Source organism: Triticum urartu, chromosome 7 (genome assembly GCF_003073215.2).
Source record: "Triticum urartu cultivar G1812 chromosome 7, Tu2.1, whole genome shotgun sequence".
NCBI lineage: Eukaryota > Viridiplantae > Streptophyta > Magnoliopsida > Poales > Poaceae > Triticum > Triticum urartu.
Window position 1 is genome coordinate 113,819,097 of NC_053028.1, and position 13,889 is coordinate 113,832,985.

General features: G+C 46.2%; 1 protein-coding gene across 1 annotated transcript; it reads left to right on the forward strand.

Moving 5' to 3' along the window:
- Window positions 1-3,690: 3,690 nt before the first annotated feature.
- On the forward strand, window positions 3,691-5,448 carry LOC125523778 (F-box protein At2g23160-like). The gene has a single exon (XM_048688846.1). The coding sequence runs from the start codon at window positions 3,702-3,704 to the stop codon at window positions 4,932-4,934; it is 1,233 nt and encodes a 410-aa protein (XP_048544803.1). The 5' UTR covers window positions 3,691-3,701; the 3' UTR covers window positions 4,935-5,448.
- The last annotated feature ends 8,441 nt before the right edge of the window (window positions 5,449-13,889 follow it).

Sequence of the window (13,889 nt, forward strand, 5' to 3'; positions counted from 1 at the left end):
CTTCCAAGGCAAATAAAAGAACTTCGACATCTACACCAAATACTCCTGATGTTGAAGTTGAGAGCAGTATCATTCCTCCTACTATTGAGAGCAATCTGCAACTGGCACTTGTGCAAGCACATGAACCTGATGATGGACACATAGAACCTGAGAGTGCAGCTGGCTCCCCAACCCCAATTGTAGAAGATGATGAAGCAAATGATGAAGTTCAGTTTGAAGTAGATTTGGAAGCACTTGAGTCTGATCCTGGGAAACGGATCCCCATCTCTAGGTACAATGTCAATGACCAGGATAAAGTTAGAAGGAGATACATCGAGTTGGGGGCATGTCAACCAAAGAAACATAATTTTGAGTATAGAGATATAAGTGGATTACAGCGTCGCTTTTCTCCTTCTTGGTTTAAGGATTACAAGTGGCTTGAGTATAGTGTGGACAAACAAGCCGCTTTCTGCTTCGTTTGCTATTTGTTCAAGGATAAAACAAGATGTCCCGGTGGAGATGCTTTTGTGAAGAAGGGATTTAATAACTGGAACATGAAGTCGAGATTGAAGAAACATGAAGGTGAGGTTTGTAGTGCTCATGCTGAAGCTCAAGAGAAGTATGATAGGTTCAGTACACCACAAACATCAATTCGGGAGTCTATTGCTTCAAACACCTCACAATACAAGGCTTTGTATAAACAACGTTTGACATGGACACTCAAGTGTGTGAGATTTCTGTTGTGCCAAGGCTTGGCATTTAGAGGACATGATGAAAGTGAAGACTCACTAAATAAAGGAAATTTCCTTGAGCTTCTAAATTGGCTAGCATGAAATTTTGAAGAGGTTGACAGGGTTGTTCTCAAGAATGCTCCACAGAACTGCAGGATGACTCACCATGATATACAGCAAGAGGTGATAAAATGTTGTGCACAAGAGACTACTAAACTAGTCATTGAGGAACTTGATGGTGATCATTTTGCAATACTTGCAGATGAATCTAGTGATGTTTATCAGAATGAACAGTTAGTTGTTTGCTTGCGTTTGTTGATAAGAAAGGAAGGGCGGTTGTAAGATTTCTTGGTCTTGCTCATGTTGAAGATACTACCTCTTTGACACTAAAAGCTGCAATTCATAAAATGCTTATGGACTACAATTTGACCTTTGCAATGGTTCATGGGCAAGGATATGATGGAGCTAGTAACATGAGAGGTAATGCTAATGGCCTGAAAAAACTGATTATGGATGAGTCCCCTTCTGCCTACTATGTTCATTGTTTTGCCCATCAACTACAGTTAACTCTTGTTGCTGTTGCTAAGGAGAGTGGTGATTGTACTTGGTTCTTTCAGCAGCTTGCACACTTGTTAAATGCTCTTGGCATGTCTTGTAAAAAGATGAGAATGCTTCGAATAGCTCAGGCTGAAGAACTCATTGATGCATTGGAATTGGAAGAAGTAGAAACAGGAAGTGGGCTGAATCAGGAAATGGGTTTGGGAAGGCCATGTGATACACGTTGGACCTCTCACTTCAAAATTGTGAACCGTGTCATCTCTATGTATGGTACACTACGACGAGTCCTTCGCAAGATTGGAGATGAGTACCATGGTGTGGAGGCACAAGCAGGCTCTATCCATAGAGAAAATATTTCGATCATTTGAGTTTGTTTTCATGGCACACTTGATGCAAGAAATATTTGGATACACAGATGAGTTGTGTAGAGCTTTGCAAAAGCAAGACGAAGATATTGTTCATGCTATTGAGCTTGTTGGTGACACAAAGTATTACTTGGAGGCTTTGAGGACCGATGCTGGATGGGATGATTTTCTCACAAAGGTCACATCTTTTTGTACAAAGCATAAGATCAAAGTTGTTGATATGGAGGGTCCTTACTTTCCCGTTGGTCGGCCTAGAAGAGGTTTATGTAATGGTGTGAACAATTACCACCGCTTCAAGGTTGATATGTTTGTGGGTGTCATTGATAGGAAAATCAGTGAGCTGAATGGCAGATTCGATGAGGTAAACACGGAACTACTTTCTTGCATGGCAGCTTTCTGTCCACTTCATCTATTTGCTGCTTGTGACCAAGAGAAGTTGGTTAGGCTTGCTACAAAGTTTTATGCTTCTGATTTTACAAGTGATGAACTGGCAAGACTTTCATGGCAACTAAACATGTATGTTACTAATGTGCGTAGAAATGAAAGGTTTCAAAATCTGAAAAATCTGTGTCAGCTTTCAGTTATACTTGTTGAGACAAACAAGCATGAATAATATCATATTGTTTACAAGCTTCTTAAGTTGGTATTGATTCTGCCAGTAGCTACTGCTAGTGTTGAAAGGGTATTCTCTTCAATGAGCTATGTGAAGAATAAGCTAAGGAACAAAATGGGTGATGAATATTTGAACAATTGCTTGGTTACATTTGTTGAGAGAGAATTTTTTGATCAAGTGAAGGATGAAGATATCATCAATCTCTTCCAAAAAGGCGACCGCAAAGTTATATTGTAAGAAGGATATCATCACTTTATCAATCAAAAGGTACTTATGTATTCATGTTGTTATGGTCTGATACATTGAAATATTGCTATTGCAGTTATGCTAGTGTTGTTTTGTTCATATATTGCTAGTGTTGTGTTATTTGGTTCATATACTACATTTAGAGCCAAAAAAATTTTGGATGAATACCCAGCCTTCATTTCCTGGCGCCGCCACTGCCTCCGCCGGTATCTTCGGGCTGTTCTTCTTCGTCTCCGGGCACTCGGTGGTGGCGGTCGGGTCGTCGGGTTTCTTCGGGGCATCGACCATGGAGGAGGGAGTGGAGGGGGAGCGTGGGAGGTTTTTGGGAATGAGGGGGAAAGTGGGTGTGTTTGTGTCCCCGATGGTTGGGCCAGGGGAGGACAAGGGCGTGCATCCCGCCCGTCCGCGCACTGTCTGTTTCGACGCAAACGCGGCTCAAATTTGGGGGCCATGTTTTGTGTCCGTTACGCGGCCGGACCATTTGGGATCACACGCTGGAGTTGGCCTGAGTACCATATGTCTGTAGCTAACACATTGTTGTATGCAATATTCTGATATGCTTTTGTTTGGGTGAAATAAACTTTTGATCACTGCTCTCTTTGGAACTTCTCTAAGTGAAAAGAAGTTACATGAGAACAGAAGACATTATTTGGAAAATAAGACATGGATAGGGAGTCCCAAAGACAGGAACTATAGTTGGGGGAGGCAAGTGAGAAGGTGGCGATGGACTAGGTTTTTTCTCTTAGTTTGTGGTGGCATTGAAATTATTTTCTTTTGTTAAATAGTTGGAGTACTTCTATATATGTTGCTCTTCATTGATTAAAAACGGCACAAAAAGGCGCACGTTTCCTTCTAGTCATGTTTGGAAAAGGGTAAATTCTGAAAGTTGTGAATTCTTTACATACAGGTCATTTTTATGTTTGTATCTACGACTATCCAATCCAAGCATATGCCAATTTCCTCTTTCTATGTTCAGCGTCGGTGATGTTGTTCCCCAGTGTCCATCCTCTGAGAAGTGAAGTGCCGCCGGTCGCATCCCCGTTCACCGCCGGCACGCGTCGCTATCGTTAGCCAAACCAAGGTACCTTTCCGACTCCCCACAGGACCACCACCACCACCGGGTTAATTTTTCTCAGCCAGATCTATGATTTTCTCTCTCCATTTATAGATCTAGTCTGACCGTGTCCCCTGCCTAGCCCTTCCTCCTCCATGGAGGAGGCGGAGAAAGGGGAGATCTTGGAGTGGAACGCCAAGCCAAGCTCCATGGAGGAGGCGGAGATCTTCGAGAGGAACACCAAGCCGAGGTTGGACGACCATCCGCAGGCGACGACGGCGGGGGCGACCAGCCTGTTCAATGTCGACCTCATCCTGGAGATCCTCTCCTGCCTCCCAGCCAGATCCGTCCACCGTTTCAAGTGCGTCTCAGTGCTCTGGCGCGACCTCATCGCCGACCCCGCCAACCACAAGAAGCTGCCCCAGACCCTTGCTGGCTTCCTCTACACGTCCTTCTGCAGCAACGGGTATCGCCACCACTTTGCCGGTTTCTCCGGCGGCACAGCCTCCTTTGACCCTTCCCTCCCTTACCTGTATCCTAACAAGGATGAGGGCATCACCCAGGTGGATGCTTGCAATGGCCTCCTTCTCTACCGCCGTTACAACAGCAGCAGGCATGATTACCATTTTGTTGTGTGCAATCCCGCCACCGGGAGGTGGGTGGAGGTGCCACCTCAACCTCAAAAGCCGGAGCCAATGAACAGACTTAACCATACTGCAGGCCTAGCTTTCGATCCAGCAGTCTCGTCCCATTTCTATGTTCTTTGTTTCGAGCGGACCTTTCCGAAAACTTTGATCGCAGGAGTGAACATCTACTCGTCTCGCACAGGAGCCTGGATTCATAGAGACAGTGGGATAGTTGAGAAAGCTACCCTGTTCAGGAGTAAATGTGTCTTTGTTGGTGGTATGCTGTACATCATGGGTAACGTGGTGGACACCAACGGTGAGTATGTGCTGGTGGGGGTGGACATGGAGGGGAAAGTGTGGAAGACTATCTGTGTGCCGTACGGTTCAAAATTTGGTACTATTGGATTGTCGCAGGGGTGCTTACACTATGCTATAGCTTCTGTCAATAATAACAATGAAATCCTAGTTTCTGAGATAGCACTCTGGTGCCTCAAGGATTGGGACAGTAAACAATGGGTCCTGAAGCATACTGCCAGCATCAATACGCTTATGAGCATGACTGGGGAGATGTACAGGGTGGTTGAGATTCATCCAGATTGCGACACAATTTTCCTGGCTCAGTGTGGAGGTGATACCTTGATGTCATATGACATGTGGCATCAGAAAGTTGGCTGTATCATTAATCTTGAGAGAAACAGTGCGCACAAATTTCTACCCTATGTTCCTCTGTTCTCAGAGCCATTAGCAGATGCTGAGGGGTAGTAGCTTTACCTTAAACCACCCCTGTGTTTCCTCCCAAAAACTGGCTCTTCTTTCGTCTGAAAAAATTGTCTGTGTACCTCCGAATCTGCTTCAATCATGGCCCCCCACTTTGCTGGTGCTTATACTTCTGCTTGTTTGATTTCCAGTTCAGACATCAGAGCAACGCTTGGTCAACCTACAGATTAAGCATCATTTCATTTTCAAAGAAAGTTGTTACCCTTGTTCTTGTTTGCCCAGCACTGGCTGTTATTCGGGACATGACTTAGTTTGATGGGGTTAAACTGTACTGTGATAGGCCCTGCTATCCATAACAATTAGTTATTATTGTTATCCGAAATCTTAGTGCATATTGTCAACCTGCTAGTGTACTAAAAGGTTCAGTCGGACTTGTTACTGGTGTGATCTCTAGTTGACTTTATGCATTTGGTATTTTTTTACTGATGTGATCTCTAGTTGAATTTATGCATTTGGTATTTTGCAAAGCACTTCCGTTGTGAAATTCTTTATTTGGTTTTGCTGTAGCTAATGATTCAGTAAAGCTTTGGATCTGCTGACCACAGAGGAATTGTATATTTGTATTAATATCTGAAAGTGAATTATAATAGTAAGCTTTGATGAAAAAAAAAGTGCCAGGTGTATGCGTCTTTGGTCCATCATATAAGCTTGCGCTTAAGGTAGGATTTTTGTTGGCAGGTGCCAGGACGGGGGCATTTAGACGCTTGTCGGAAAAGTCTCACACTAGAAATGTAATGGCCATGAACATATAGGCTTGTCTATTATTGGTTTAGACGCTTTGCGTTATCCGCTCTTAACTGAAGTCTGGGTAATACGGCCGATGTGCCTTGTGGCTGTACGCGTCGAAACCATACCCGGCAAGGCAGAAAAATCACCGTGTACATTGTCAGACTCCCAGATTCTGTCAAAAAAAATGCAAATCCTAATGTCAATATCTTGCTCTGCGCTAAGCCGCCGAATCCCATGAAAACCTGCAAGGTGTAAAATCATCTTTAGGAAAAGGAAAAGAAATTAGCATATTGCCTGTGCTTCATCATTCGGTAAAGAGGCAAGAAAACAGCGTGAAGCAAAGGGCCATGTAGAGAGTATGAAGACAACAGGCAACGGATTGTTCACCCCTTACTTAGAGAGGAGGAACCGCATACTCTTGTAGTATTATCTCCATTTCTGCTATAATTTCAGGTGCAGTAGCAGCGTAGAAGAAGTAGATCGGACTATTTCAGAGGTTTCAGTCCAAGTTTCTGTTTCTGAGGCTGCTCCTCTCTTGTGAAGGTACGAGCATACTACTTGTAGTATACTATGTATTAACGGAGAGGTGGGTTCCTTCTTCCAAAACAAATGTCGTCTGCGCCAAGGCGATTCCATCTCCCCTTGCTCTTCGACATGGTGGCATACTCGTTTTCTGCCATCTTAGACAAGGTTAGGGCTGCCAGCCACCTTAAAGAGGTCGTCCCTCATCCTATCCCTGAAGATGCAGGTGAGGTAGGCCGGTTCCCCTCGGCTGCGCGGGCAGCGAGGTCCCGGTGGGCGCAGGTCTTGGCGCATGGAGGCCCCGGGCTCCCCGCATCAGATCGGAGGCGATCCTGGTCCGCTCGTGATGCATGACCTCCGGCCGGCCTGGATCTCCGGCGTTCTCGCGCCTGCGGATGTCGTGGCTGGCTCGGAGGTGGCGGCAGGGTGCTTGGCCGGGGGAAACCCTTGGCCGCCGATGGCGGCCACGGCGTTGATGACGTCCCGGACGCCATTCCCTCCTTGGTGGCGGCGCCGAGGCTAAATATCCCCTGCCTCCCCCCTTCCCATGCGCCCGGGTGAAAACCCTAGCCCCGGTGGCTAAGCGGCGGCGGCGCCACAGTGCCGTCACCTTCTTGAAGACGCCGACTTGGGCATGGGGATGCTGGGTGTGTATTGCGAGCTTGTCTGGTTCCTGGTGGCGGCCCTTCCGGCCGTGTCTCCAATGGGAACCTCGCCCTTCCTCACCCTGTACATGCCGTGGTGGAGCGGTACTTCATCTCACTCATTCATGGCGGCGAGGATTGGCGGCATGGCGCTGTGGAGGCTCGCCGCCCGATACGCGGAGATGGACTCGCGCGGGCGGAGGTTGCTGTCTGGCGTCATGGTGACGTCGATGGCAGAGTGGCCACACAAGGTAGAAGCCTCAATATGATCTGAAGATGGACCTGCGGAAGATGGTGGCGACGACACACGAGTGTGTCTGACCGGATTGTGCCCCAGGCCCGGTATGTGGCTCGGCTGGGGCTTCTGAATATATTTCGGTTTCCGGCTTTTTGATGTTATGCTTAGGTGAGTGTTTGGGTAGTGGCCCAGCTAGCACCCCTTCATCATTTTGGATAGGAGTAGTAGCATGTGTTGCCAAGATGGTGGATTCAGGCTTATTGTTGTAATACTTTGTAAAGTCCACAAGAATAACTAATAAAGTGGCCGTATGCATCTTCCAGATGCAGAGGCCGGGGGTCATCCTCCTTTTCTAAAAAAAAAAAATCCTATCCCTGAAGATGTGACTATCTCAAATACGCTGACGACTTGGTGGTTTTCTTTCAATCGGATTCTCTAAGCATAGCCACGGTCAAGATTCTGAGCATCTGCTTTGTGGCGATGTTAGGGTTAAAAACCAACTACTCAAAAAGTGGAGCAATTTCCATTGGAAGGACAAGGAAGAGGGTCAATGGATAGCGGATCTCCTAAACTGTACTAATGGTTCTTTTCCCATTAGCTACCTTGGGCTCCCATGCGCTAACAAAATCACTGTGGAGTCGGAGTGGGATCCTACCGGGGAGAAGGCTGTTAAAAGATGTGATGTGTGGCAAGTGAAGCTCATGTCTTTGCGCCTCGTCCTACGCTGACTAACGCGTGTCTCTCTACGATTCCTACCTTTGCCATGGGCTTGTTTAGAAGGGGTACAGTCTGAATTTGAGAAAGTGCGGGATAGATTTTTCTAGGAAGTCGATCCCAAAAATGCAAATATTGAATAAATAGCATAAAATTATTACTTTACATGCTAGGATTCCAAAAAACTATCAGTTTTTAATTTTTCTAAGATAACTACCAAGTGGGTGGTTGGCTGTTTCAAAAAACCCAAAACATCCAGTGCTTTACAATTGATCGTGATTATGACAATTGGGACCCGCACGTAAGAAAACAGATTGTTTGACCGTTATGTGACATATGGGGTCCACATGTCAGCTCTCTTCCTCGTTCTTTTTACTCCTCCTGCCTCTCTTCTTCCCCAGGAGGTCGACAGAGTGCTGGCCGCCGCTCCTTCCCCAGCGCCGGTCGCCTCCTTCCACCAGCGTCGGTCGCCCCTCCTTCGACCTCGTCGGTGTCGGCCAGCCGCTCCTCCGCCTCCATTATTGCCCCCTCTCCCTGGAACTCCTCACCATGGCATCTTCTCCCCTAACGCGTCGCCAGCCTCGGCCTGCAGCCATGCCGTCTGACGTGCCGCCCTCCAAAGGCGTTGCCCCGCCGGTATGGACGGTCGCGACGAAAGGGAGCTCCACGACGGCGCCCGCGAAGGAAGGGAGCTCCACGGCGGCGCCGCTGCTCGGTGCCATGGCTGCTGGTCATGATGGAAGGGAGCTCCACGGCGGCGCCATGGCTGCTGGTCGTGACGAAAGAGAGCTCCACGGCGGCACCATGGCTGCTGGCCAGCGACCCTCACGGCGGCTGCTGACGCATGACCACGGGAGGACCTGATTGCTTTTTCAAAAGTTTGCAGGGACCCGATTGCGTTTTTGAAAAGTTTGTAGGGACCCGATGGCAGTTTTGAGAAGTTTCAAGACACTGACATGTGGGGCCCACATGTCAGTTAACGGTCAAATAGACGGATCATTTAGGTGCGGGCCCGACCTGTCATAAACTTGCTTAATTTTTCAACAACGAAGATTTTGGGGTTTTTTTAAACAGCCGACTACCCACTTGATAGTTATCTGAGAAAAGTTAAAAATAGGTAGTTTTTTGGAACCATAGCCTGTAAAGCAGTAGTTTTATGATATTTACTCACAAATATCATATGGTCAGATAGGCAGACATAAAAACCAAGGAGGCCTCGGGATTCTGAATTCTAGAAAGATGAACCTCGCCCTTATTACCAAATGGATTTGGAAAATCTCACAGAACGACGACTGCCTTTGGGCACGGTTACTTAAAGCCAAATATTTCCGCAGCTCTTATTTCTTTGCTTGTAACACCAAAGGGGAACCGTCTTGACACCAAATTCTTGTTGGCCAAATGGATTCCAGACAAACCTCTATACGCATCCTTTCCTTTTTTGCGCAATCTTTATGCATCCTTTCCCTCTTTGTTTGTCATCAGGGCGGATCCCCACATTTTGGTTAGTGAGGTGTTTGCGTCCGGTAGTGCCAACGTGGGTTTTCTTCGATCGCTCACGACGAATGAAACAATTGCTTGGGAAGCTCTTATGAATCTTTTACAACCTGTAACTACCAACTCCCTCATGGACACTATTAGCTAGGATCTCGAAGCTTCAGGTAGCTTCTCTGTCAAATCTACCTACCCCCATACTTGCCAAAGGACCTAAAGTTCGCTTTGCCAAGGCACTATGGGCTATACAAGTTCCTCTTAAGATTCAAATTTTCATTTGGCAAGCCACTTTAGATCGCCAGATTTCTTGGTGTGTGTGGCGAGGTCAGGGCAGATCTCCATCTTGTAGGTAGGGCGATAATTTTTGTCATGATGATGTCTTTCGGTTGATCTATGCATTTATTTTGGAAGGCCCTATTTTTTTGGAACAAAGGCTCAAGAAGAGCCCGGCTTTGAATTATCGAAGCCATCAACCGGCCAGGAATTACATCGGCCCCATACAACGATAAAGAGAAACAAAGAAACTGAAAACGGCAGATACAAGGTGCTACCAAAACAGCTTACAGGCACCACAACACACAACACAAGAAATCTACAGGAGGACTAGCTAAATGTTGATGGAGCCCTTCGACAAGAATGAAGCACCAAAGCATGACAGCAAGCGGGCTTCAAGAGGTAATCGTGCCCAGCGAAGATGAACATGAAGGAAATATGCCCTAGATGCAATAATAAAAGTTATTATTTATTTCCTTATATCATGATAAATGTTTATTATTCATGCTAGAATTGTATTAACCAGAAATATAATACATGTTTGAATACATAGACAAATAGAGTGTCACTAGTATGCCTCTACTTGACTAGCTCGTTGATCAAAGATGGTTATGTTTCCTAGCCATAGACATGAGTTGTCATTTGATTAATGGGATCACATCATTAGGAGAATGATGTGATTGACTTGACCCATTCCGTTAGCTTAGCACTTGATCATTTAGTTTGTTGCTATTGCTTTCTTCATAACTTATACATGTTCCTATGACTATGAGATTATGCAACTCCCGTTTATCGGAGCAACACTTTGTGTGCTACCAAACGTCACAACGTAACTGGGTGATTATAAAGGTGCTCTACAGGTCTCTCCAAAGGTACTTGTTGGGTTGGCGTATTTCGAGATTAGGATTTGTCACTCCGATTGTCGGAGAGGTATCTCTGGGCCCTCTCGGTAATACACATCACTCAAGCCTTGCAAGCATTGCAACTAATAATTTAGTTGCGGGATGATGTATTACGGAACGAGTAAAGAGACTTGCCGGTAACGAGATTGAACTAGGTATTGATATACCGACGATCGAATCTCGGGCAAGTAACATACCGATGACAAAGGGAACAACGTATGTTGTTATGCGGTCTGACCGATAAAGATCTTCGTAGAATATGTAGGAGCCAATATGAGCATCCAGGTTCCGCTGTTGGTTATTGACCGGAGATGTGTCTCGGTAATGTCTACATAGTTCTCGAACCCGTAGGGTCCGCACGCTTAAATTTCGGTGACGATCGTAATTAGGGTTTTTGTGTTTTGATGTACCAAAGGTTGTTCGGAGTCCCGGATGTGATCATGGACATGACGAGGAGTCTTGAAATGGTCGAGACATAAAGATCGGTATATTGGAAGCCTATATTTGGATATCGGAAATGTTCCAGGTGAAATCGGGATTTTTGCCGGAGTACCGAGGGTTACCGGAACCCCCCCCCCCCCCGGGGGGGGGGGGGGGGGTTAATGGGCCTACATGGGTCCTAAGGGAGAAGAGGAGGCCGGCCAGGGCAGGCCGTGCGCCCCCTCCCCCTAGTACGAATAGGATAAGGAAGGGGGGACGCCCCCCTTTCCTCTTTCCCCCTTCCCCTTTCCTTCTCCAACAAGGCAAAAAGGGGGAGTCCTACTCCCGGTGGGAGTAGGACTCCTCCAGGCGCACCCCTAGGGCCGGCCGCACCTCCCCATCTCCATCCTTTATATACGGGTGCAAGGGGGCACCCCATGACACAGAAGTTGATCTTCGTGATCGTTCCTTAGCTGTGTGCGGTGCCCCCTTCCACCATATTCCACCTCGGTCATATCGTAGCGGTGCTTAGGCGAAGCCCTGCGTCGGTAGAACATCATCACCGTCATCACGCCGTCATGTTGACGAAACTCTCCCTCAACACTCTGCTGGATCGGAGCTGGAGGGACGTCACCGAGTTGAACGTGTGCAGAACTCGGAGGTGTCGTACGTTCGGTACTTGGATCGGTCGGATCGGGAAGACGCACGACTACTTCCTCTACGTTGTGTCAATGCTTCCGTTGCCGGTCTACGAGGGTACGTCGACAACACTCTCCCCTCTCGTTGCTATGCATCACCATGATCTTGCGTGTGCGTAGAATTTTTTTGAAATTACTACGTTCCACAACAGTGGTATCAGAGCCAGGTTTTATGCGTCGATGTTATGCACGAGTAGAACACAAGTGAGTTATGGGCGATATAAGTCATACTTCTTACCAGCATGTCATACTTTGGTTCGATGGTATTGTTGGATGAAGCGGCCCGGACCGACATTACGCGTACGCTTACGCGAGACTGGTTCTACCGATGTGCTTTGCACACAGGTGGCTGGCGGGTGCCAGTTTCTCCAACTTTAGTTGAACCGAGTGTGGCTACGCCCGGTCCTTGCGAAGGTTAAAACAACACCAACTTGACAAACTATCGTTGTGGTTTTGATGCGTAGGTAAGAACGGATCTTGCTAAGCCCGTAGCAGCCACGTAAAACTTGCAATAACAAAGTAGAGGACGTCTAACTTGTTTTTGCAGGGCATGTTGTGATGTGATATGGTCAAGACATGATGCTAAATTTTATTGTATGAGATGATCATGTTTTGTAACCGAGTTATCGGCAACTGGCAGGAGCCGTATGGTTGTCGGTTTATTGTATGCAATGCAATAACGTTGTAATGCTTTACTTTATCACTAAGCGGTAGCGATAGTCGTGGAAGCATAAGATTGGCGAGATGACAACGATGCTACGATGGAGATCAAGGTGTCGCGCTGGTGACGATGGTGATCATAACGGTACTTTGGAGATGGAGATCACAAGTACAAGATGATGATGGCCATATCATATCACTTATATTGATTGCATGTGATGTTTATCTTTTATGCATCTTATCTTGCTTTGATTGACGGTAGCATTATAAGATGATCCCTCACTAAATTATCAAAGTATAAGTGTTCTCCCTGAGTATGCACCGTTGCGAAAGTTCTTCGTGCTGAGACACCACGTGATGATCGGGTGTGATAGGCTCTACGTTCAAATACAACGGGTGCAAAACAGTTGCACACGCAGAATACTCAGGTTAAACTTGACGAGCCTAGCATATAAAAGATATGGCCTCGAAACACGGAGACCGAAAGGTCGAGCGTGAATCATATAGTAGATATGATCAACATAGTGATGTTCACCATTGATACTACTCCATCTCACGTGATGATCGGACATGGTTTAGTTGATTTGGATCACGTGATCACTTAGAGGATTAGTGGGATATCTTTCTAAGTGGGAGTTCTTAAGTAATATGATTAAATGAACTTAAATTTATCATGAACTTAGTACCTGATAGTATCTTGCTTGTTTATGTTTGATTGTAGATAGATGGCCCGTGCTGTTGTTGCGTTGAATTTTAATGCGTTCCTTGAGAAAGCAAAGTTGAAAGATGATGGTAGCAATTACACGGACTTGGTCCCTAACTTGAGGATTATCCTCATTGCTGCACAGAAGAATTACATCCTGGAAGCACCGCTAAGTGCCAAGCCTGCTGCAGGAGCAACACCAGATGTTATGAACGTCTGGCAGAGCAAAGCTGATGACTACTCGATAGTTCAGTGTGCCATGATTTATGGCTTAGAACCGGGTCTTCAACGACCTTTTGAAAGTCATGGAGTATATGAGATGTTTCAGGAGTTGAAGTTAATATTTCAAGCAAATGTCCGGATTGAGAGATATGAAGTCTCCAATAAGTTCTATAGCTGCAAGATGGAGGAGAATAGTTCTGTCAGTGAACATATACTCAAAATGTATGGGTATCATAATCACTTGACTCAACTGAGAGTTAATCTTCCTGTTGATAGTGTCATTGACAGAGTTCTTCAATCACTGCCACCAAGCTACAAAAGATTCGTGATGAACTATAATATGCAAGGGATGTATAAGACTATTCCCGAGCTCTTCGAGATGCTAAAAGCCGCGGAGGTAGAAATCAAGAAGGAGCATCAAGTGTTGATGGTCAATAAGACCACCAGTTTCAAGAAAAAGGGCAAAGGGAAGAAGAAGGAGAACTTCAAGAAGAACAGCCAACAAGTTGCTGCTCAGGAGAAGAAACCCAAGTCTGGACCTAAGCCTGAGACTGAACTGAGTGCTTCTACTGCAAGCAGACTGGACACTGGGAGCGGAACTGCCCCAAGTATTTGGCGGATAAGAAGGATGGCAAGGTGAACAAAGGTATATGTGATATACATGTTATTGATGTGTACCTTACTAGATGCTCGCAGTAGCACCTGTATTTGATACTGGTTCTGT